A 23,790-nucleotide genomic window follows, 5' to 3' on the forward strand; every position below is an offset into this window, starting at 1 on the left:
AAGAAGGTTGCTGCAGCCGCACCATCTAGGCGAACAGACGCTGACCCCTAACCGCTGGATACCAGGCAGACGTTAGTGGATTTCGGTTGATAGTTTTGGTCCACCCCGGGTATTTTATTTCCCCGGTACCCTCCATATCTGGAGAGCATTCCCCTATCCGCCACCTGGGGAGGCGCCCGATGGGAGACTATCAACTCCACACGGGATTATTATTATTATTATTATTATTATTATTATTGGTATTTGGAGGTACTTGATTGTATCGCCGGTGAAATCTTCTCTGCTCTTCAATGAAATTCTAACACACAGAACGTTTTCCATATAGGATTTCCCCATTTCACTCCCACCATGGAATCTGTCACTTATGTATCATTGCATATGTGCTGGCTTCAATTTCACTGTGCTTTCTCTGCATTCAGAATTTACATTTTCAAAATTTTCTTACATTCTCTATGTTGAAAACTTGACACGACGTCAAGTGGCGGTACATCTACAACAGCTGAATTATTATTCTAATATTATTTTGTATTGCAGTCTTTTGTTGCATTTGTTTTTATAATTATTACCAGCCTCATTGAAATTTTGAGCACCCTCAAATCCATTGTTGTTGTCACTGAAAGACATCAATTTTATATGCCATGTGTGGCCACCATTAGTGGGTTACAGAAGTTGTCCACAGTACATAATGCTGACAGGTTGCTCTGCAACTATTGTGGATCTGAAAATGCTCAAAATTTGAACGAAACTGATAATCATTATAAAGACAAATGTGCCATTACACTGCAATAGAACATTAGAATAAAAGTTCTCTGTAATTTCTATCAATGTATCACTATGTATTTATATCTAAAAACAAAGATGATGTAACTTACCAAACGAAAGTGCTGGCATGTTGATAGACACACAGACAAACACAAACATACACACAAAATTCAAGCTTTCGCAACCAACGGTTGCTTCATCCGGAAAGAGGGAAGGAGAGGGAAAGATGAAAGGATGTGGGTTTTAAGGGAGAGGGTAAGGAGTCATTCCAATCCCGGGAGCGGAAAGACTTACCTTAGGGGGAAAAAGGACAGGTATACACTCACACACACACATATCCATTTGCACATACACAGACACAAGCAGACATTTGTAAAGGCAAAGAGTTTGGGCAGAGATGTCAGTCGAGGTGGAAGTACAGAGGCAAAGATGTTGTCGAATGACAGGTGAGGTATGAGCGGCGGCAACTTGAAATTAGCAGAGGTTGAGGCCTGGTGGGTAACGGGAAGAGAGGATATATTGAAGGGCAAGTTCCCATCTCCGGAGTTCTGACAGGTTGGTGTTATGTTAGTTATTGCAAATATGTTTGTTATTGTCACTGTTGCATTTCGAAATCTTTTCTGTCATCTTACTTTCTCTTTCTGTTTTTGCAAGTACACTAACACCAACCTGTCAGAACTCCGGAGATGGGAACTTGCCCTTCAGTATATCCTCTCTTCCCGTTACCCACCAGGCCTCAACCTCCGCTAACCTCAAGTTACCACTGCTCGTACCTCACCTGTCATTCGACAACATCTTTGCCTCTGTACTTCTGCCTTGACTGACATCTCTGCCCAAACTCTTTGCCTTTACAAATGTCTGCTTGTGTCTGTGTATGTGCGGATGGATATGTGTGTGTGTGCAAGTGTATACCTGTCCGTTTTTCCCCCTAAGGTAAGTCTTTCCGCTCCCAGGGTTGGAATGACTCCTTACCCTCTCCCTTAAAACTCACATCCTTTTGTTTTTCCCTCCCCTTCCCTCTTTCCTGATGAAGCAACTGTTGGTTGCGAAAGCTTGAATTTTGTGTGTGTGTTTGTGTGTCTATCAACATGCCAGCACTTTCGTTTGGTAAGTTACATCATCTTTGTGTTTAGATATATTTTTCCCCACATGGAATGTTTCCCTCTATTATATTCACTATGTATTTAAATATTTGTAATGCTACATTCATTTGGAATTCCCTTGTACTTTGTTCCAGTAGCTTAAAGCGAAAGTTATCATGGCTGAAGTTTTTGGCAAAGGGCTGGGGGAGGGGAGGGGGGGCGCTCTGAGTGAGAACTTATGCTGGAGTCACTAGGGGACATTAACTGACAAGTTGCAATGTGCTCAGGTACAGTGGCAAGCTGAAAACGACCCCAAAGACCAAGGACCATTGGTCTTCACACTACACAACCAGCAGACCTATTGGATGGAAAATACCCCCTCCACGCAAGGAAGACAGTGGTAGTGCAAACAGCATTGGTGGCCATCGGTACAAGCCGACAGAAGACTCCCGAAAAGCTGTCACAGAAAAGTACAACCGGCGCTACAAGCCGACCGAGGCCGTTCCTGTTGCCACGACACACCGTCACCGACACGGGCACCGGAACCACACAAAGCCCTCGATCTCGAAGCACGACACTACGAGCTCACATAATGTTTCCAGACACGGGGGAAATCTGTGGCCTTTTCAGCCGACACAGCGGCCGAGCCTCCACACGAAGGCCCCGGTCACCAGTTCGTACAACAGGTCTCGTGATGCATTCCAGGCTGGAGGAATTCCAGGTCACCTCCAACCGTCACAGGAACCCAGCCACCGTGTGAACCACTGGCCACCACTTCCTGCATCCACGACTGGGTGAGATTTGAACAGAGGAGGCATGTGTTGCTTTAGAATGTCCTGTGCTGTGAAATGCAAGTGTCCTGCTCATCCGTGTTTTGTCGCTTGGAGTGATGGAATGTCACTTCACTGTGCTGTCAGTTTCTTTGGGAGAAAAACATTGTAATATGTTATGTTAATAGCAGACATTTTGTCAGAGGCAGTCAAAGACTGTGTATAACTTAAAGAGTAGGAATATTTTTGTCAGTAATATGCCTTGTACAGTGACAATATTTTATTTTCTCATTTTGGTCAGAACCTTTTCAGAGCTACAACTTTGTTCTCAATGACTTTTTAGGCATTACATCTGTTGCAGTTTATCACCTAGCAGTAAGTGAATGATATAGTTGTTTGTCTTGTCACAGATGCCTATTCATGTAAATCTAACTATATCATTTATATCTAAAAACAAAGATGATGTAACTTACCAAACGAAAGCGTTGGTATGTTGATAGAGACACTAACAAACACAAACACACACACAAAATTCAAGCTTTCACAACCCACGCTTGCTTCATCAGGAAAGAGGGAAGGAGAGGGAAATATGAAAGGATGTGGGTTTTAAGGCAGAGGGTAAGGAGTCATTCCAATCCCGGGAGCGGAAAGACTTACCTTAAGGGGGAAAAAGGGACAGGTATACACTCTCACACACACATATCCATCCGCACATATACAGACACAAGCAGACATCTTTAAAGGCAAAGAGTTTGGGCAGAGATGCCAGTCGAGGCGGAAGTACAGAGGCAAAGATGTTGTCGAATGACAGGTGAGGTACGAGCAGCAGCAACTTGAAATTAGCGGAGGTTGAGGCCTGGTGGGTAACGGGAAGAGAGGATATACTGAAGGGCAAGTTCCCATCTCCGGAGTTCTGACAGTGGGAAGTATCCAGATAACCCAGACGGTGTAACACTGTGCCAAGATGTGCTGGCCATGCACCAAGGCATGTTTAGCCACAGGGTGATCCTCATTACCAACAAACACTGTCTGCCTGTGTCCATTCATGCAAATGGACAGTTTGTCGCTGGTCATTCCCACATAGAAAGCTTCACAGTGTAGGCAGGTCAATTGGTAAATCACGTGGGTGCTTTCACACGTGGCTCTGCCTTTGATCATCATTTGTTTACTGCCAGGTGACAAACTGCAACAGGTATTATGTTAAAAAAATGAATGTAGTCAATGAGAATAGAGTTGTACTTTCTAAATATGTTGGAATAAAGCAAGAGAATAAAATATGTTAACTGGAGAGGGTATATTATTATTATCACAAATATCCCTAACCTCTAATCAGCCATTCAGCTGGTTTAATGCAGTCTTCAACTTCAATCTAACCTGTGTCAGCCTCCTATTCTTCCTGTTGCTGTTACATAAAATGCTATGTGCTACAATCTTTGTTAGCTCCTGCAACTATTCTGTTACTATTTCCCACATTTCTAAATGAGAAGCTTTTTTTGTTATCAGTCTTCTGTCTTGCTTGATGTGCTCTGCCATGATATCCCCTCTCCCCCCCCCCCCCCCTCCCCCCTCTGGCTCATCTCAGAGTGGCACTTACACTCGAGTGTCCTCAAATATTTTTTGTATATATTACAATCTTCCCATTTAATTTTTGCCTGCCACGAGTCACTCCAGTTTCATCGATGCTCTTATCTGTTGTCTTAACACATGTCATATCATCATCTCCCTTTTTCAAGTTAATATTCTCTACATTTTCTTTTCCTAACTGACTCTGCAGATATCGTCCTAATTTCTTATCAGTCAATTTATTTTCAGCACTTGACTGTGCTATCACATCTGCACCACTTTTGTTCTTTTATTTTCCAACAGTCCATGATTCAGTTTCATACAATGATGTCCTCCATATGTACATTTTTAGGAACTTCTTTTAGTGATTAATGCCCTGTTTGCCTATTCTAGTGTGCTTCTTATGTCTTCATTGATCATCTGCTGTGCATTATTTTGCTTCCAAGGTAGCAGTATTCCTTCATTTATTCTACTCCATGGACCCAAATGGTGACTTTAAGTTTCCCATTAACCTAGGGTTCATTTCAAATAACTGCCTGCTTTTGCACCAATACTGTTGTGTGTCTTCTGTAGTCAAGTACGTGGTTTTTAAGTTGCTTTGCAACCATGAAGAATTCTCACTAATATTGTCTAGTCTGTTCCTATCTTATTCAAGGATATTATTTTCCGCAGTCCTACTACCACATATGCCACCCAGATGTATTACAGTATCTTAATCTTTCACATATTTCACTATTTCCTTGATTTCCTCGTGTGTTTCCTGCATTCCATCATCAGCTTGTGGCAAGAATGACTTTTAGTGGTACTTGGTGATGGCTTCATTACTTACAGACTAATAAATAAATGCATTACCCGCATTCTCTAATCATCTTAGCCTGTTTGTCATCTTAACATAGCTTAAATTTTAGCTTTCCAACAAGCTTGTATATATGTAAACATGCTCATTTTTGAAAGTCAAAAGTATTCAACATTTTCATCCTCAATCATCAGTGCTGTTATTCAGTGCCTAGAATTATGTCAGGTCAGTTTGACATATTTGCTTGCAAAAGCAAAAGTCTTAGGTTCCAGTTCCAGTATTGCACACACTTTTGATCTTCCAGGATGTTTCACTATAGGTGATGTCAACTGATAATAGGAAAGAAGTTATTCTGTGCAGGCAGAAGTGGCTGTCAACATTTCCAATTAACTAAGATCATATCTATTACCTGTGTGAGGAACCTATGAAAATATTCTCAATCACATTTGAATGCCTCTGTAACAAATATAGATGTATTTATCATTGGAGCGGATGATGCATCAAAGTTCTGATAAGAGCTATGTTCCTGTGTTATGGTTCTTTGAAGAATGGGTACTGAGTAGTGTGTAGTCGCCAGAAAAATTTCATGATGCCAATACATCAACCACTTCTAATGCAGTGACCAGCAGATGACATGCCTGGTCATCACAGAGGTAATTTATGAAACCATTAAACGGGCCAATACAACTTAGTTAATCAGTTACTGTTTCTGCCTTGCAAACTGATGTGGTGGGTGCACACTTCAGCCAGTGGCGTCGTATTACATCTCTTGGCTCTGAGTAAGTTTGAATTTCTCATTTCTACAGTACTCTAGCAACATCCTGGATATCTGATGTTATGTGCAATGCAATATACAAACTCACTCACATTATACTTTTTTTTCATTCCTGTTTCCTTATTAGTGCACTGAAGACCCATCCCTGGTGCCATATTGACTATGAAAGTCAGATCCTTGCCGTACACATTCTCTTGAAATTTTTATTCAAAGTCACTGGCTCAGCCACCTCTGAATACAATAACTGTTAACTCTTGCTGATAAATGACTTCACAGAGTTGTTGGATTAACAACAAAAGTTAACAGTTGCACTTGTACAACAAGAACTCCTTAAGTGAACGTACCAAGAAGTAAGTGGATAAAAGAAAGGGCTACTAAATAAATCCAAGAGTTCGTAGTGTGAGATGAGTAAAAAATGCAGAGGATTATGATTATTGAGACACACAAATCTTAAAATTTGTTATAATTTCTGGAAACATTTGTGTTCTAGAGACAGCCACGGCAGACATGGATTATAAAGACTGCATAAGACAACAGATGAAGATGCTGTTATTATTAACTCAGTTTCACAAACTGTTGGGATAAATAACAATGCGTTGTGTAACACTACAGGTACACTGGAAAGCCATACATTTGCAGTGAAAAGTATTGTAACAATGTGATGTAAGCTCTCAATATCGATAATTTTAATATCTGCAAAAAATGAAGTATTCTTATTAGTTTAGTACCTATGGTCTCACAAGAGTATTTGTTACTTGCTTTTAAATTTTTTTTTAGTGTTGTGTGGAGCTTGATTGTTTTTGTGCATCACCCCAAATGACTGTGTTACCATCGATAATATATGTGCATTGGTGTGCTTATTTTGTCCAGCATTACCCTCATATTGCATTAGGATTGTCAGGAAGATGGATAGACTAGACACTAAATTAAAAAAAAAGTGTTCACAGAGATTTGAATTTTCCATTGAATTGAATCATGCATTAAATATTCTGCTATAATTACTAGCAGACAGGATGTATAGAAAGTCCTTAACTTCACGACATGAAATTACTAGTACCACAATACAAACCGAGTGAGGTGGTGCAGTGGCTAGCACACTGGACTCGCATTCGGGAGGACGACGGTTCAATCCCGCATCCAGCCATCCTGATTTAGGTTTTCCGTGATTTCCATAAATTGCTCTAGGCAAATGCCAGGATGTTTCCTTTGAAAGGGCACGGCCGACTTCCTTCCTCGTCCTTCCCTAATCCGATGAGACCAATGACCTTGCTGTCTGGTCTTCTCCCCGAAACAACCCAACCCCCAATACAAATGTGTGAAGTAGAAAATGCTAAGCCTGCTTTTTAGTACTTGTGTGATGCTCTGTCAGGAAAAACAAACCCGTAATAATTAGATACATAATTAGTGGTGTCCTGCTTGACACATTCACACTGTTTAAATATCTGGGGATAACATTGCAAGCAAAATGAAATGTGAGGATTGCATTAGGGAAGGCAAATCATTGTGTTCAGTTTATTCTGAGAATTTTGGGAAAGTGTGAGTCATCTGTAAAAGAGACTGCACATATGACACAGTGTGACCTATTTTTGGGTACCGGTACTGCTTGAGTGTTTGCAATCCGTACCAGGTCATATTACAGAAAGACATTGAAGCAATTCAGAGACAGGCTGCTACTTGTCACTGGTAAGTTTGAACAACACTGAAGTGTTACAGAGATGCTTTGGAAACTCAAATGGGAATCCTAAAAGGAAAGACAACATTCTTTTTGAGGAACATTGTTGGGGAAATTTAGAGAACTGGCATTTGAAGCTGACTGCAGAACTACTGTCACTGAGATATATTTCACATAATGATCATCAATGTAAGGTACGAGAAATTAGGGCTCATTTGGAGGCATATCGACAGTTGTTTTTCTCTCATTCTATTTGCGAGTGGAACAGGAAAGGAAATGACTAGTAATGTACGGGGTATCCTCTGCCGTGCACCATTTGGTGACTTGCAGAGTATGTATGAAGATGTAGAGGAAAGATGAGTTGGCTGGGGAAGGTTTTGAGGCGGTTGAGGGAAAGGGGAGAAGAGGGGAGCTGATGGCAAGTCTTTCTGATCCTAGGACAAGAATGAGAGTAGAGAAAGATAAAGAATGCAGAAGGCATGACTGTTGCTTTCTGTATCACTCACAACTGCTGCAGCATCCTTGATAAACCATATAATGTTCACACACCATTACCTCTACCTGTGCTTCCCCCCCACCCCCTCCTCCTCTCCCTCCCCCACAATGCCCCACCCCCTTGCAGTCATTCCTCCTTTAAAACTTACCCTTACATGCTCCCTTTACTACTGTCCTGTCTTATCGCTGATAAACACTACAGCAAAAATGTCTGAACGACATATGAAATCACTAATGTCATTTAGTCACTGACATATTCATTTCATGTCTGTTTTTACAGGGTGTATACTAAGGTCAGAGCAGGGTAGGAGATGTGGACACTAGCAAAATTTTCCAAATAACTGAAGACCGGAAATGCACTGTTGTGAAGCTATTGCCATAAACCGACAGCTGAGCAGCGACAAGTGCATGGAAATTAGTGTAATTAATTATCAGCAGTGCAGTTTTGTCCACCTAAGCTGCAGCTGTGTTATACTGTGCACTGTGCTACATCAGAATTCATTCATATTCTCCATACATTAAAACATACAGGGAATCCATAATTAAAGTTCCAGTTTCAGAACACTGTAGAAAGAGAACAACTGCTCAGAATGACATCAAATTTGGATGGCATATTATTGTCACATCGGGAACCACCACGGAACAAAAAATTTTTTACCAACATATGGCAGTGCAAGCATCGTAATGTAAATGGAGTCAATTACCAATGACTGATGAATTGCAATGCGACGGCTACGGTTTGAATTAAACATTACACCATCTATACTCTTCGATCTGCAAGACTTCGCAAGTTTGGCAGGCAACAGTTGTGGCACTCTTAGCTAAGTAAGTCTATCCACCATGGCAAGGTCGTACCGCATTGAATCGGAAAAGTCAGGTTTTAATTGTTCTGAGGCCAGAAACTGCATAAAAAGCAAATTGACATTTATTTTTAATTTTCCTGGTGCCAAAAATCATTAAGAAGGCAAAATTACATCGGTTTCTGATTGTCTTCAGAGTGGTGCAGGACATGTTCAGTATGTTGTCCACCATTTTCTGCCACAAGTTTAAATCAATAAACAGCACATTCCACAATGGATCAGAGTGTCTCATGGTTCACATTCAGAATGTGTTGTGTAATACGTGCCATCAGTTCAGCTATATTTGTAATTTGAGCATTCGACACATCTTTCAGATTACCCCATAGCCAGAAGGCACCGGTGATCTGGATGGCCAGGCTGTATGGAAATGCTGGCTGATAATTCTAGCATTTCCAAAATGCCTCTGCAGCAGCCAATTCACTGGCTGTGCAGTGTGCAAAGGAGCACCATCATGCACAAAAATTATCTTACACTTACATCCACACAGCTGAAGTTTTGGAACGACACTGGTGCTCAAAAGACTCTCAAAGCATTTACCAATGTTGGTACAGGTAACAGGACCCCCGGGACTCGTCACCTAAAAAAAAAATGGCACTATGGTAAACAATGCCTCACACATTTACCCTTGCAGAATGAAGCTGTACCGGTTGATGTGTGTGCAGACTGTCCATTGCCCATATTCTACAATTCTGTATATTGACATGACTTTGGACATGGAAATGGTCTTCATCTGTCCACAAAATGTTCCTTGGCTTTCCACTGTCCACTTCCATGCAAGCAAGAAATTCCAGAGCAAACATTTGTCTTGCTGGCAGGTCAGCAGGAAGCAACTCCTGAAAATGGGTGATTTTGTATGGATAGATATGCAGAACGTTTCGTAGGATTTTATGCACCGTGCTCATTGGCATGTCCAGTGTTCAGGCAATTTCCTGTGCACTGCATGTTTGCACACCACTATTTGCCCCTCCTACATTGCTATGGCCACATCTTTGACAGAAGTCTGATCAGTTGCTTTCCACCCTCTGCCATATTGCACCTCAGAAGCACCTGTCTTTTTGAATTTTGTAATCATTTTCTCCAGACCCTTATCAATGCCCTTTTTCATCCCCCTCAGCGTCCTGAACTCCTGCCATCACTATTCTTGTAACAGAGGTTTGCCAGTGAGTGTGATCCTTCATGGAGATAGTCGTGTTAGGTGCAGACAGAGGAGCAGCTGTGTGCTGCGTGTCAGTTGGTGGCATATTCTGAAATTTACAGTGCCATCTGTTGCTCAATTTTTTTTTTTAATTTTTTTACTACTCAGTGTTTTTCTGTCATTTTATGGCTGTAGCCCACAAGTCTGTTTTTATGGCTCGTCATTATCTGGAGGATTTTACTCAGTTTGATATCCCACCCATGCTCAGATATTATCAGGTTGTTTTTCTGTGCCCTGTATAAGAAAGACCACAATGAAACTGGTCCAATGCATGACTGGATACATAGCTACTGTCCACCTCGGGGTCATCCAGCACCCAGTTGCCGAATGTGACTCCAGGACCCTGGGTTCCTTTATCAGTGCACTGCACTGATATAGGAAAGAGGCAAAGATCGAAAGACAGGTGAGATATGAGCGGCGGCAATGGTGTTGTCTGAAAGCTGACGCAGTCCCTCAGCCACATACTCCCGACGATCAAGTACCACGGTCGTGGAACCCTTGTCTGCCGGAAGAATGACGATGGATCGGTCAGCCTTCAGATCACGGATAGCCTGGGCTTCAGCAGTTGTGATGTTGGGAGTAGGATTAAGGTTTTTTTTAAAAAAGGATTGAGATGCAAGGCTGGAAGTCAGAAATTCCTGGAAGGTTTGGAGAGGGTGATTTTGAGGAAGAGGAGGTGGGTCCCACTGCGACGGAGGTCGGAACTGTTCCAGGCAGGGTTCAATTTGGATGGTGTCTTGGGGAGTTGGATCATTAGGAGTAGGATTAGGATCATTTTTCTTCATGGCAAAGTGATATTTCCAGGAGAGAGTAAGAGTGTAGGACAGTAAATCTTTGACGAGGGCTGTTTGGTTGAATCTGGGAGTGGGGCTGAAGGTGAGGCCTTTGGATAGGACAGAGGTTTCGGATTGGGAGAGAGGTTTGGAGGAAAGGTTAACTACTGAATTAGGGTGTTGTGGTTCCAGATTGTGTTGATTGGAATTTTGAGGTTTTGGAGGGAGTGGAGCTGGAAGTGGGAGATTGAGTAGATGGGAGAGACTGGGTTTGTGTGCAATGAGAGGAGGTTGAGGTTTGCTGGAAAAGTTGTGAAGGGTGAGTGAGTTGCCTTTCCAGAGGTGGGAAACCAGGAGATTGGATAGTTTTTTGAGGTGGAGGGTGGCATGCTGTTCTAATTTACGGTTGGCCTGTAAGAGGATGCTCTGAACAGCCGGTGTGGATGTGGGAGAGGAAAGATTAAGGACTTTTATTAAGGATAGGAGTTGACGGGTGTGTTCATTGGCTGAGTTGATGTGTAGGTGAAGGATTAGGTGGGTGAGGGCAATGGATTGTTCAGTTTGGAACTGGTATAGGGACTGATGGAAAGATGGGTTGCAGCTAGAGATGGGAACTTTAAGTGTGAGGCCTTTGGGGGTAATGCCAAATATATATATAAAAACAAAGATGATGTGACTTACGATACGAAAGCGCTGGCAGGTCGATAGAAACACAAACAGACTCATACATACACACAAAATTCAAGCTTTCGCAACAAACTGTTGCCTCATCAGGAAAGAGGGAAGGAGAGGGAAAGACGAAAGGAAGTGGGTTTTAAGGGAGAGGGTAAGGAGTCATTCCAATCCTGGGAGCAGAAATACTTACCTTAGGGGGAAAAAAGGACGGGTATACACTCGCGCGCGACACACACACACACACACACACACACACACACACACACATCCATCCACACATATACAGACACAAGCAGACATATTTAAAGACCTTTTTTTGCGGAGGGAATGTAAATAAAACTTAATGGGGTCGTTGTGGGGGTGTTGTGAGGGTGACATGATATTAGAAGGTGGAAAGTTTAACATGAGGTTGAAATGAAAATGAAAGATAAAAATATATGGGGAGAGATAAAGGTGAACTAGAAAGCAACTGGAGATCTGGTATGAAAAACGGCGAAAAAGTGTTGGTTAAGTTGATCCTGTGGTGAACTTAGGTTGGTAGACAGCGATGTGCATAAAGGTTAGGTGGTTGTGTTGCCGCTAAAACACGTTAAAGGACGGAGAAATTCGGGAAAATTTCGAAAAAACGTATTAAAAGGAGCGGTGTTGTGGTGAAAGATTACGAAAATGGGGCTAACAATTGTCTGACGAAGAAATAATGACGTTAAAACCTGTGGGGAGCGGCTAAAATGATCAGTGATGTGCGAAAAACGGAAGTGGAAATAAAGTGAAAGTTATTAGAACTAGCCGAAATGGTTGTTTAATACGTGAAAGCAGCTGTTATTGAACTAGAAACGGTGGATTTTATAGCAGCGGTAGTGTTGAAAGCGGAAAATAAAATTTTTTTGGTTATGGTTTGGAAGTGGGTTACGTATTATTGAGTATATATAGGCGGGATAAAATTGTACAGTAGATTACGGTAAAAAGGGGAAGGTGAATACAAAGTGAGACTACTGGTAAAAACAGAAAGAGAAAATAAAGAGAAAAAGACGACAGGAAAGATTTCGAAATGCAACAGCGACAATAACAAACGTAAATGTTGGGTTCAAATTAATGATATGGTTATATTAGAGGGAAACATTCCACGTAGGAAAAATATATCTAAAAACAAAGATGATGTGACTTACCAAATGAAAGTGCTGGCAGGTCGACAGACACACAAAGGAACACAAACATACACACAAAATTCAAGCTTTCGCAACAAACTGTTGCCTCATCAGGAAAGAGGGAAGGAGGGGAAAGACGAAAGGATGTGGGTTTTAAGGGAGAGAGTAAGGAGTCATTCCAATTCCGGGAGCGGAAAGACTTACCTTAGGGGGAAAAAAGGACGGGTATACACTCACACACACACATATCCATCCACACATATACAAACACAAGCAGACATATTTAAAGACCTATATATATTTAAAGACATACATACATACATACATATATATATTCTCTGTGAACTTACGTTCTATGTGATCTTCCTCAACCAATCCCTCTTTCCTACTTGTGATGAAGGGAAATGTAAGTTACAAAAAATAAGATCGTTTTTCCAACATCCAGTTTTTATCAACAATAATAGGGACTTTTTTTTTACTGGAGATAAGGCCATTCTCTCTCCTAATTGTAACAGTTGTCTCAATTGGATTTTTCCATTTGATACAATTAAGTACACTATCAAACACAAGACCACATGGAGTCGCAAGTACCATGCATTTAAAATAGTTAACCGAACGACCATCAGAAGTGACTATCCAAGTTGGTGAGTAGAATCTAGTTTGTGAAGTATGGGTAAATTCTAGGTTGTAATTTTGAAAAATTGACTTGATTACTTCTGCATGTATACTATATGATACGAGAAGAACTGATACAAACTGTTACTAATCCAAACAGATGAAGTGCATGTTATTGGAAGTGAGATCACATTGGCATGAGCAGGAAAGTGGTGTGATTTTAACCCAAATTTACTGCAGTTCATAATGTTTATTTGTAAGCAGCAGTTTTATTTGCTGTATTCCTCACTGTGTGCAAAATTTTGGCAAAAGAATTTGGAGTGCAGTAAGTAGCATAGTGTGTGTTATTTCACATGGTTAAATTTCTGTTGTGAATATTTACAGTGTGGATAGTATGTTAAAACTTCACCTTGTTGTTTAATTGCAGTGTACTTCTATGAGGCATTGTTGTCAGTTATTGTGCTTCTTCAGATAAGGAGAAATTGTGTGCTTTGTACACTGTGCAATTTCTATAACTTCTGCAGCCATACATTGTTGCCCATGTATGCTTGTGCAAAATTATGTATGTTTGTTTTTTGTGCCAAAAGTAACACCAGTGATGATGTCTGTCCTGTTGTGAGCTTCATAACAAGATGTTACCATTGTTATGTTGTTGCAAGTATTGTTATTATTTAATGATGATGATGATGATGATGATGATGATGATAATAATAATAATAATAATAATAATAATAATAATAATAATAATAATAATAATAATAATAATATTGCAGGTCTGTGTTAGTATTTGGTAGTTTTTGTGCTTTTTCTGATTTGGTAACACCTCTCAGTTTCTCATTTCCAAGACTGTTACATGGTTTTGACTGAATATGTACATGTTCAGTTCAGTAGGATATAAAGTGTCACACTACTAATTGTGTTGCTTTCGGAAAAACAGAACTGTATGAAAGGATTATCCTGGGGGCTCTAAAATGATGCAGAGGGCATAAAAAATGTTGGGAAGTTTTCAGAAAACACATCTCATAGACAGAGGTAGAAACTTACATTACGTGCATTATCCACAAGTCTTTATAGTACATTTTTTATGGAAACACAGGAACAGAATATATTAGCATACCAGTTGAAACTCTTCCTTATCTAAAATGTTCAAAATGCCTTCCATTAACACTGTTACGTGCATCAGTTCGCCATTGCATTGAATCCTGCATGCAGTGATGATATATCCTTGGGGTTTTGTGAGTGGTTTCTTTGTGAGTGGTTTCATAGCCTTTGGCAATACATTCAAGAATGCTCTCTCCATCTGGTGGCAGGGATCAATAAACAAAATTCTTCAAATGTCACCTCATACGAAAATAAAGTGGCTTTAGGTCTAGAGAATGCAAAGCCCAGAGAGTAGGTCTATTTCTTCCTGTCCAGCTGTTTCGTTGGGTAGGATATAGGGATATGTTGGCGAGGTTTAAAGAAAGTAAGATGGGGTGTGTGGTGTAGGCGGGAGGGGGGGGGGGAGAGGGGACAGTGCTTTCAGATCCCATAGAGTTGTCTCACCCTGGGATTTGAGTGATGTGTCCTTCATTTTTATCCTTCCTCACTATATGCGTATGTCCTCTCTGACAAAGGAACCGTTATGAAGGTCACCCAGAAAGTGATGCACCACATGTTTTTTGTTCAACAATTATTTATTGAAAACTATTAAACACACACACAAGAAAGAATGATATCTCTTCTACACTCCCTATTTTTTCACAAAGCCTCTTTTTCATTCTACAGCTTTCCTCTAGTGAAACACGAGGGAATTTATAGCCTGTCAGTACCACTCCTTGTTCTGGTCACGAAGCCATTTGTTCAATGTGCAAATCACCACACTGTTATTATCAAAATGCCTTCCACAAATGGCATCCTTTAATTGCAGCTCTGAGGGACCTAGGTCAGGACTGTAGGCTGGCTAGGCCAACACTGTCTAAGCCTGTTTAGTGATGTGTTCCAAAGTCCTCAAACTTGTGTGAGGCCGAGCATTATCATGTTGAATCAATCAATCACCTGGATTGTTATAGCACAGAAGTCACTGGAAATGCTTCTTGAATTCAGTTAATGTGTTCACACATGCTTCAGCATTAATGGTGCTTTCACTGTATGCATTATATGCTTGTGAATGAACATATCAGCAATCTGCTTCCTGTCAGGTGTGACAGCCATAGACGGTCACTCTGAACACTGCAAATCTTGGAGCCCTGCCAAGCCACATTCTCGTAATGGCCTTGCCCTCTTTGCCCACTTACTAACTGTACTTCTGTTAACTTAAGATGCTACAGAAATTGCACACAAACATTTGGGGATGATCCCAACAGTTTCTTCCTCTGCAGTGAGAAATTCAGTGATAACACACTGCTTGTAAAGTACATCACTTACCAATGCCATAATGAAACACTCCTGCATCTATGCTATCTGTCAGAGGAAACTGAAAGTTTGCATGTGCACACTGGAAACTTCAAATAATTCTTACCTAAAGTTTCATATTTGTACCTTTGTTGTTTGAGAAAAAAATTGTGGTGTATAATTTTCTTGGTGACTCTTGTAGGTCTGAAAGGTAGGTAGCATGCCCGTTTAATATTTATGTGCACACTTATTGGCAGTACTACCCCAAGTTAAGTACTGACCAGCAATTCTGTTTCTTAAATTATAAGTGTTCTCAAGTGACTTTTTGTTTCATAAGGTTTCAGAAATTTTTCTTGTTTATAGAGGCAGAAGAGTATCCTGCCTTGTAGGACAGTAATATTAGCTGAATACTTACCACTGTTTTCCATATGTGACAGGCCCATTGGATGGAATGTACCAGGGACAAACCATCAAGGTTCCCATGCTCAGCCTCCTGGTCCAGGTTGGAATTTGCCAGGAACAAACACAAACAAGCAGCCCCCTGGACCAGGCTTTAACATCCCAGGGACAAACACAAACAAGCAGCCCCCTGGACCAGGCTTTAACATCCCAGGGACAAACACAAACAAGCAACCGCCTGGACCGGGCTTCAATGTGCCAGGCACGAACCCGAACCAACAAGGTTCGCACGTTCAGGCTCCTGGCCCCGGCTGGAATGTTCCAGGTGGCAGTGCCAAGCAACAGCCTTCAGCCTCTGACCTCAACCCACCCCATCAGGCACAGCAGGGCTGGAACGTAGGAAGGTGAGTGCTGTGTTGCCTTTGGTATCAGTTAAATCTATCATACATAGGGTACTCAGTTTTGGAAACCTGCCTTGCTCCAGAATTACTTTTTGCATAAAGATCATTGTCATCCCTGCCACCACTGCCATGCTCCTGCCTCTGTATCAACACCCTCACCACCTCTAACTAAATGTTTCATCTACTTTTGAAAAAAAAAGGCAAGTATTATTAATAATTCCATTAAGCAGGTGATTTTGTTGGTAAGGCAACAGAATTTGGTGAAACTAATCTCATCAGAACAGCAATAACATTGATACTTATCTTCCATGGTGAATAAACAACTCCAAGACCCTTAACTGTAAGAAATAATCTGACTTAGAATTTGTATATTTTTCCATTTATCATTCCAGGTACTACAAACAAAGTTCACAATTTCAGGTAATGATCAATTTCCAGTTTGTACGTAAATTAAAGTCCAGTCTCCATCAAAAACAATCTGAACTGAACTGAGCCATGCTAACACAATACTGAGAGATCAAATACAACCAAACAAACACTGCTGAACAGTTAAATGTGCATTAGCTGTTTATAAAATTTTTAATAATACAGGAGCATATATCATCATTAACAAGATCAAATACAATTAAAGCTGTTGCTTTACAAAGAATTATTAACTTCGTGCAGTGTTTCTGAGTGATTAAACCTCAGTCTTAATGTTTGAAAGTATATCTGTTTGTAATTGTAAATACTGAAAAAATAACCAGTGAAATATAATTATAATGATTTGTCAATTACAAAATAATTTTTCCTATTGATAATTTTGCATGTAAATTCATTCCAAAATTAGTGTTAACATTTTTAAAAGAATTTCATGATATTCATTATATTTGTGTGTAAATGATTTCTTAAACAAGTTTTTCATTATTCCTGAAAGGTTATTGAAATGCTATTGAAATGATGGGTTCCTTTTGTTTACTTGCAGCTATTAACAAAATGTAAAATCTTATAAGAACTGATATTAGCACAAAATAAATATAAAACATTTAGTAAACATTTAATTATGGCTCAGAACTAGCAAAATAAAAAATCTTTTGTTAGCAAATTGATATAAATATGAAAAAATACACATAATTAGAGTGTGTACTAATTGGAAACAGTCTTCTCCAGTACTACCAGACATTGGCAGTTATACTGTACACTGTTGCTGTGACTCCACCATTTGACACCCACTGCTGGAAAGGATCTCCTCCAGATGTTTCCCTGTGTAATGTAATGGAGCTAATTGCATATATATTGCTGCTGTATGTTTTCTAATCTACCACTTTACATTAGGTTATTTCACCATTCTTTTCTTATCACCTGTAGCCCAGAAAAGGATTTCCTTTGTTCAGGTTCCATGTATTTGCCAGGCTATATGCCCCTCCCACATCTCCTCTCCACTTTGTTCCTGATGCATTTGTTTACATTCCTGTCTCTCCTATTTATTCGCATCGTGCAGTACTCACTTGGAACTCCTTAGTTTTTGAATGTTTTTCCCATTGCAAGTCCATGTCTCACTACCACAAGTAAAAACTATAATAGACACTGATTACTGAACTCCTTTTTCAGATTCATTTGCAGCTTTGTTTTTCATTTTAACCCTCTGTCTGCCTTTTCCTTTTGCTGTCCATTCAGTCAATCTTTTCAGCTTCCCTAAATGAAAAGAAACTCTTCAACAACTGATTCTGTCACTTCAGACTTTTAATATATCGATTGTACCTCATTACAATTCTGTTATGGTTGAGTTTCAGTCCTAGTTTAAATGTGTTCTGGATATAGTGTATCAATTCATACGTGCATTATGTTCTTTACAACCTATAAAGAAGATAAATGTTTGAGAATTTACAAGATGATGAGTTTTATATTAGCAGTGACAAACAGCTGTTTGTAACTACCTCTGCAAGCCGTTATAGAATGTCTGAAAAGGAACTGTATTTAGGGATTTTTCCCCCTCAGAAATTCCAATTGAAATAAAACAATTCCAATGCTTGCAAACACACAATTGTACAAAGTTTTAGGTAGTCTGTGTGCAAATGTGGGGGTAATGTATCCCTCCTCAGTCACACAGGCATTTGATTTATTATACTCATTGAGTATTGAAGGCTGTGTCTTCTTCCTAAATTGTAAGCTGGTGGATTAATTATCTATTCTACAAATTTGAAATTTTGTTCTTTTGTTGTGGAATTATATTGATGTTAAAGATGAAACATGACTATACCATTTATCTGTGATGCAGAAGTGACCTTAATGTGAAATTTTCTTGAGTGGCAATTTTTTAAAAGAGAAATAGTGTTTACTTTGCAGTTCACTGTGCGTAGATGTTTCAAAATGAGTCAATGATTTTATACAAAATACAGATATTATGTTATGAAAGGTATAATGTACATTGCTAATAACAGAGACTGTTTGGATTTTTACGATAAAAATTATGTTTCCTGAAACCTCAGAGCAACTGATTGCTGAAAATTTATTTTTCAGATTGCTATCACCAATACAAAAATAGAAGTAATGCATATGATATTCTTCAGCTGTATGCAAACACACTTTTCACATTTGTTTCTTCTCTCCATGCTGGTCTCTAAATCTCTGCATAAGAACTGCAACATATACACGGCCCAAGCACATTAATGTGACCACGTGCAATAACCACTCGCAGATGGCAGTGGCAGCACTAGAAGTGGAGAAAGCATGTTAAGGAGATGTGGAAAACAGTGCAGCTGTTGTCCTAATGTGAAACAGAGTGATTTATTTGACATCCAAAAGGGCACAATCAGTGGCTTTCAGGCCAAGGTTGCCACTATCCATAACTGGTGCCAAGGCTTCTGTGGCTCACCATGGGCCATAGAGGACAGGTGAATGCCAATACTGCAACTGGACATCCACTGACAGGTGACAGGTGGCCTTTTCAGATGCATCACATTTTATGCTTCACGGGACAGATGGCCGTATGCGTGTATGGCATGAAACATCTGAAAGCAAAGACGCTGCAAGCAGGAGGTAGCGTTATGGTCAGCAGAACGTTTATCGTGGCATTCCCTGGGTGATCTCATCCTTCTGGAAGACACAGTGGCTCAACATAAGTATCCATCCATCCTTGGGGAGCATGTCCATCCCTATAAGCAGTTTAATGTAATTGGATAGATTAAAAATCTACTCACCAAGTGGGAGCATAAGACACACATAAAAGAACGTTATAACTAGACAAACTTTTGGAGCCAATGGCTCTTTCCTCAGGCAGAAGGGTTGAAGGGGAAGGAAGAGGGGTTAAGGAAAAGGACAGGACAGGTCTAGGAAAAGGAATAGATTTTGGAAAAGTCACCCAGACTGCACTGGATGAGATTTGAAAACCTGAGAGCTTAAAGGTGGAAGACATGGTAATATGTAAGACAGAGATTACTGCTAATGTGTGCTGCTACTGTGTAAGAGTTAATTAGAGCTAAGTGCATTGTTTGTAACAGAGTTGGGAGGGGGACATCGAAATCTAGACAAATACGAAAATGAAAGATGTGGAAAACTAAAATGGAGTGAAGAAAGGAGTAATTACTGTGAAGAAATGCTGACATGGAGGAAATCAACATAAATTAAGGCCAAGTGGTGAGAATCCATGACATATTGTAGTGCGTTCCCACCTGCAGAGCTTGAGAAACTGATGCCTGGGGCAAGAATCCAGATGCATGCTCTGCAACAAGATATTGTGTGTTGCCAGTATAAATCCTCTGCCTATGCCCATTCATCTTAACTGATACCTTAGTGGTAGTCATGCTGATGTAAAAGGCTGAACAGTGTTCCATAACAGCTGGTACATGGCACGTGTCGTTTCACAGGTGGCTCTCCCTTTTATAATATATGTTTTACCAGTTACAGGGCTAGTATAGGTGGTGGTAGGAGGTGCTTAGGGGAAGTCTTGAAGTGAGGATGTTCACAGGGGTAGGAGCCATAGGGGAGGGAGATTGGTGCAGATTGGGAGACAACAAAAAGCTATTCTAGGTGTGGTGGGCATAATCTTAGAGACAATGGATTTCATTTCAGGACATGATTTTAGGAAGTCACGGCCTTGTCGAAGTAGCTGATTAATACATTCCAGACCAGGATAAATCTGAGTTACCAGTAATGTGCTCCAAATCTGGTTTTTGGAGGGATCAGCAGTACCAGGATTGGATGTGAGAATGGTGATGTATCGGTGTAAAGACTCTGCATCCGAACAAAGATGTTTGCCTCTAATGCCAAGGCTGTATGGGAGTGAACATTTGACGTGGAAAAGTTGGCAACTGTCAAAATGTACGTACTGTTGTTTGTTAGTAGGTTTAATGTGGACAGAAGTGTGTAGCTGGCCTTCAGTGAGGATGAGATCAACATCATGGAAAGTGGCACAGGATTCAGAATAGGACCATGTGATGTAATTGGGTGAAGATATTCAGAGGTGCCAAGAATTTTAACAGATCAGCCGTACCATGAGTCCAGGTAGTAAAGATGTCATCAGTGTATCTAAACCAAACCAGGGGCTGAAGACTTACAGATCCCTGGACAGTCCCCTCCAAGTGACCGACAAAAAGGTTGGCATGGGAAGGGAGTCATCCTGGTTCCCATGGCCGTACCCCTGATCTGTTTGTATGTCTGCCTCTCTAAGGTGAAGTTGTCATTGGTAAGTAAAAGTTGATTAATGTGAGTAGGAAGGATGTCATAGTTTTGGAATCAGGTGGGCGCTGACTGAGGAAATGGTCAGCAGCAGATAGACCATGTCTGTGGGGGATGTTGGTACAGAGGGAAGTGGCATCAATGTTGACAAGAAGGGTGTGTGGTGGGAGTGGGACAGGCAAGGATTTCAGATAATCTAGGAAATGGTTGGTATCTTTGATATCGGAGGGAAGTCTTTGTACTGTGTGTTGCAAGTGCTGATCAGCTAAGGCAGATGTACATTCAGTAGGTGCTTTGAAGCCAGCAACTTTAGGATGGCCAGGATGTTTGGGATTGTGGATCTGAGGATGAAGGCAAAAGGTGGTGGTGCATGGTTTGGGAGGGTGAGAAGTTATGTGGATTGAGGTGTTAGTCCTTGTGAGGGGCCTGAGGTTTTAAGGGAGGACTGCAGGTCAGTTTGAATCACAGGAATGGGATCTTGGTGGCAGATGCTGTATGTAGAGGTGTCAGACAGCTGGTGTAGACCTCCACTAACATACTCCTTTTGGTTAAGTACCGCAGTGATAGATACGATGTCTGCTGGAAGGATAATGATGGAGTCATCAGCGTTTAGGGAATGTAGAGCCTGGACTTCTGGAGAGGACAGGTTAGGGTCATGTTGCGAGGACCTGAGGAAGTGCTGTGAAGGAATGCTGGATGTGAGGAATTCTTGGAAGGCTTGTAAGGGATGATTTTGAGGTGGTGGATAAAGTTGGGATTGTGGTTGGGACTGTTCAGGACAGGGTTCAGTGATAGGTTTGCTATTGGAAAGGTTTTGGTATTTGGCTGCAAAGTGATATCTGCAGTTGATATTACTTGTGAAAAAGTAGATCCTCCACCAAAGCAGCGTGATCAACAGTTGGTTAAGGGTTGAAAGTGAGACCCGTGGATAATACAGGAGTGCGGAGTACTTTAGATGAGAGGTTGGACACTGCACTGTTGTGACGGTTCTTATGATTATGGCTTATTCTTGGTCTGGGAGGCAGTGTGATGTTAAGGTGGTTGGCCAAATTTGTTATGTAGGAGGGGAGTGGCTGCTTAAGGAGCCGCAGGGGGACAGGAAAGGAAACATAGGTAGTTTAGGAGAAGGTGGGATAGTTTTTTGAGGTGAAGTCTGGCATGTTGTTGCAGTTTGAAGTTCAAACTGCAACTGCATGCCAGATTTCACCCCAAAAAGCTATCCATCCTTCTCCTAAACTACCTCAACAGTGGTGTTTCCCTTCCTGACCCTTGGCAGCTTCCTAAATGGCTAAGAGCTAAGTGCATTGTATGTAACAGAGACGGAAGGGGAATGGCGAGAAACAGACAAGTAAGAAAATGAAAGATGTAGAAAGCTAAAATGGAGTGAGGAAAGGAGTAGTTATAGTGAAGAAATGCTGAGACAGAAGAAGTTAACATAAATTAAGGCAAGGAAGGTGGCGAGAATCAAGAAAATGTTGTAACGCTAATTCCCACCTGCGGAGTTCTGAGAAACTGATGTCTGGGAACCTCTACAGTCGTTCCCCTTCAACCCTTTTGCCTGAAGAAGAAGCCACTGGCACCGAAAGCTTGCCTAATTATAACCTTCTTTCACACGTGTGTTCTGCCACCGATTGACGAGTAGATTTTTTACCTGTCCTACAAACAGTTTTCCTTGGCACGATGGCATCTACCAGCACGACAAAGCAACATGTCACACAGCTTGCATTGTACATGTCTGGTTTGAAGAGCACCTCGACCATACTCCTCTGACCACCAGACTCCCCGGAGTTAAATCCATTCGATAATCAGTGGGACCAGCTCGATTGGGCTGATTACGCTTTGGATGTTCATCTGAGAAACCTAATGCAGCTGGCCACAGCACTGGAGTTGGCAGGGCTCCACATACCTGTTGGTAGCTTCCACAATCTCACTGACTATCTACCGGCACGTCTCGCAGCAGTCTGCACTGTGAAACGTTGTTATTCAGGATTCTGACAGATAGTCACCTCGATGCGGTTGGACAGTTTGTAATTTTAAGCGTGCTTACTTTATTCAAGCTTTGGTCTCCCTTCACTCCTCCCTCCAAAACTAAACTGGCTCTTCATTGATGCCACACTGAATATAATCTGTTGTTGTTGTGGTCTTCAGTCCTGAGACTGGTTTGATGCAGCTCTCCATGCTACTCTATCCTGTGCAACCTTCTTCATCTCCAAGTACCTACTGCAGCCTACATCCTTCTGAATCTGCTTAGTGTATTCATCTCTTGGTCTCATTCTACGATTTTTACCCTCCACGCTGCCCTTCAATGCTAAATTGGTGATCCCTTGATGCCTCAGAACATGTCCTACCAACTGATCCCTTCTTCTAGTCCAGTTGTGCCACAAACTCCTCTTCTCCCCAATTCTATTCAATACCTCCTCATTAATTATGTGATCTACCCACCTAATCTTCAGCATTCTTCTGTAGCACCACATTTCAAAGCTTCTATTCTCTTCTTGTCTAAACTATTTATCGTCCATGTTTCTCTTCCATACATGGCTACACTCCATACAAATACTTTCAGAAACGACTTCCTGATACTTAAATCTATACTTGATGTTAACAAATTTCTCTTCTTCAGAAACGCTTTCCTTGCCATTGCCAGTCTACATTTTATATCCTCTCTACTTTGACCATCATCAGTTATTTTGCTCCCCAAATAGCAAAACTCCTTTACTGTTTTTAGTGTCTCATTTCCTAATCTAATTCCCTCAGCTTCACCCGACTTAATTCAACTGCATTCC

At 40.9% G+C, this 23,790-nt stretch overlaps 1 protein-coding gene across 3 annotated transcripts in view; it reads left to right on the forward strand.

The window, feature by feature from the left end:
* The window catches only part of LOC126425327 (uncharacterized), a 296,062-nt gene that overhangs the window by 221,159 nt on the left and 51,113 nt on the right, over nucleotides 1–23,790 (forward strand). For 2 of the 3 annotated variants that reach the window (XM_050088309.1, XM_050088310.1), the window contains exons 3-4: nucleotides 2,132–2,638; nucleotides 15,989–16,354. In XM_050088309.1, the coding sequence (XP_049944266.1) occupies nucleotides 2,132–2,638; nucleotides 15,989–16,354 (873 nt within the window). The remainder of the gene's footprint in view (nucleotides 1–2,131; nucleotides 2,639–15,988; nucleotides 16,355–23,790) is intronic. The other variant, XM_050088311.1, reaches the window with a different exon arrangement.

The sequence above is a fragment of the Schistocerca serialis genome, chromosome 10 (genome assembly GCF_023864345.2).
Source record: "Schistocerca serialis cubense isolate TAMUIC-IGC-003099 chromosome 10, iqSchSeri2.2, whole genome shotgun sequence".
NCBI classification, from domain to species: Eukaryota; Metazoa; Arthropoda; class Insecta; order Orthoptera; family Acrididae; genus Schistocerca; species Schistocerca serialis.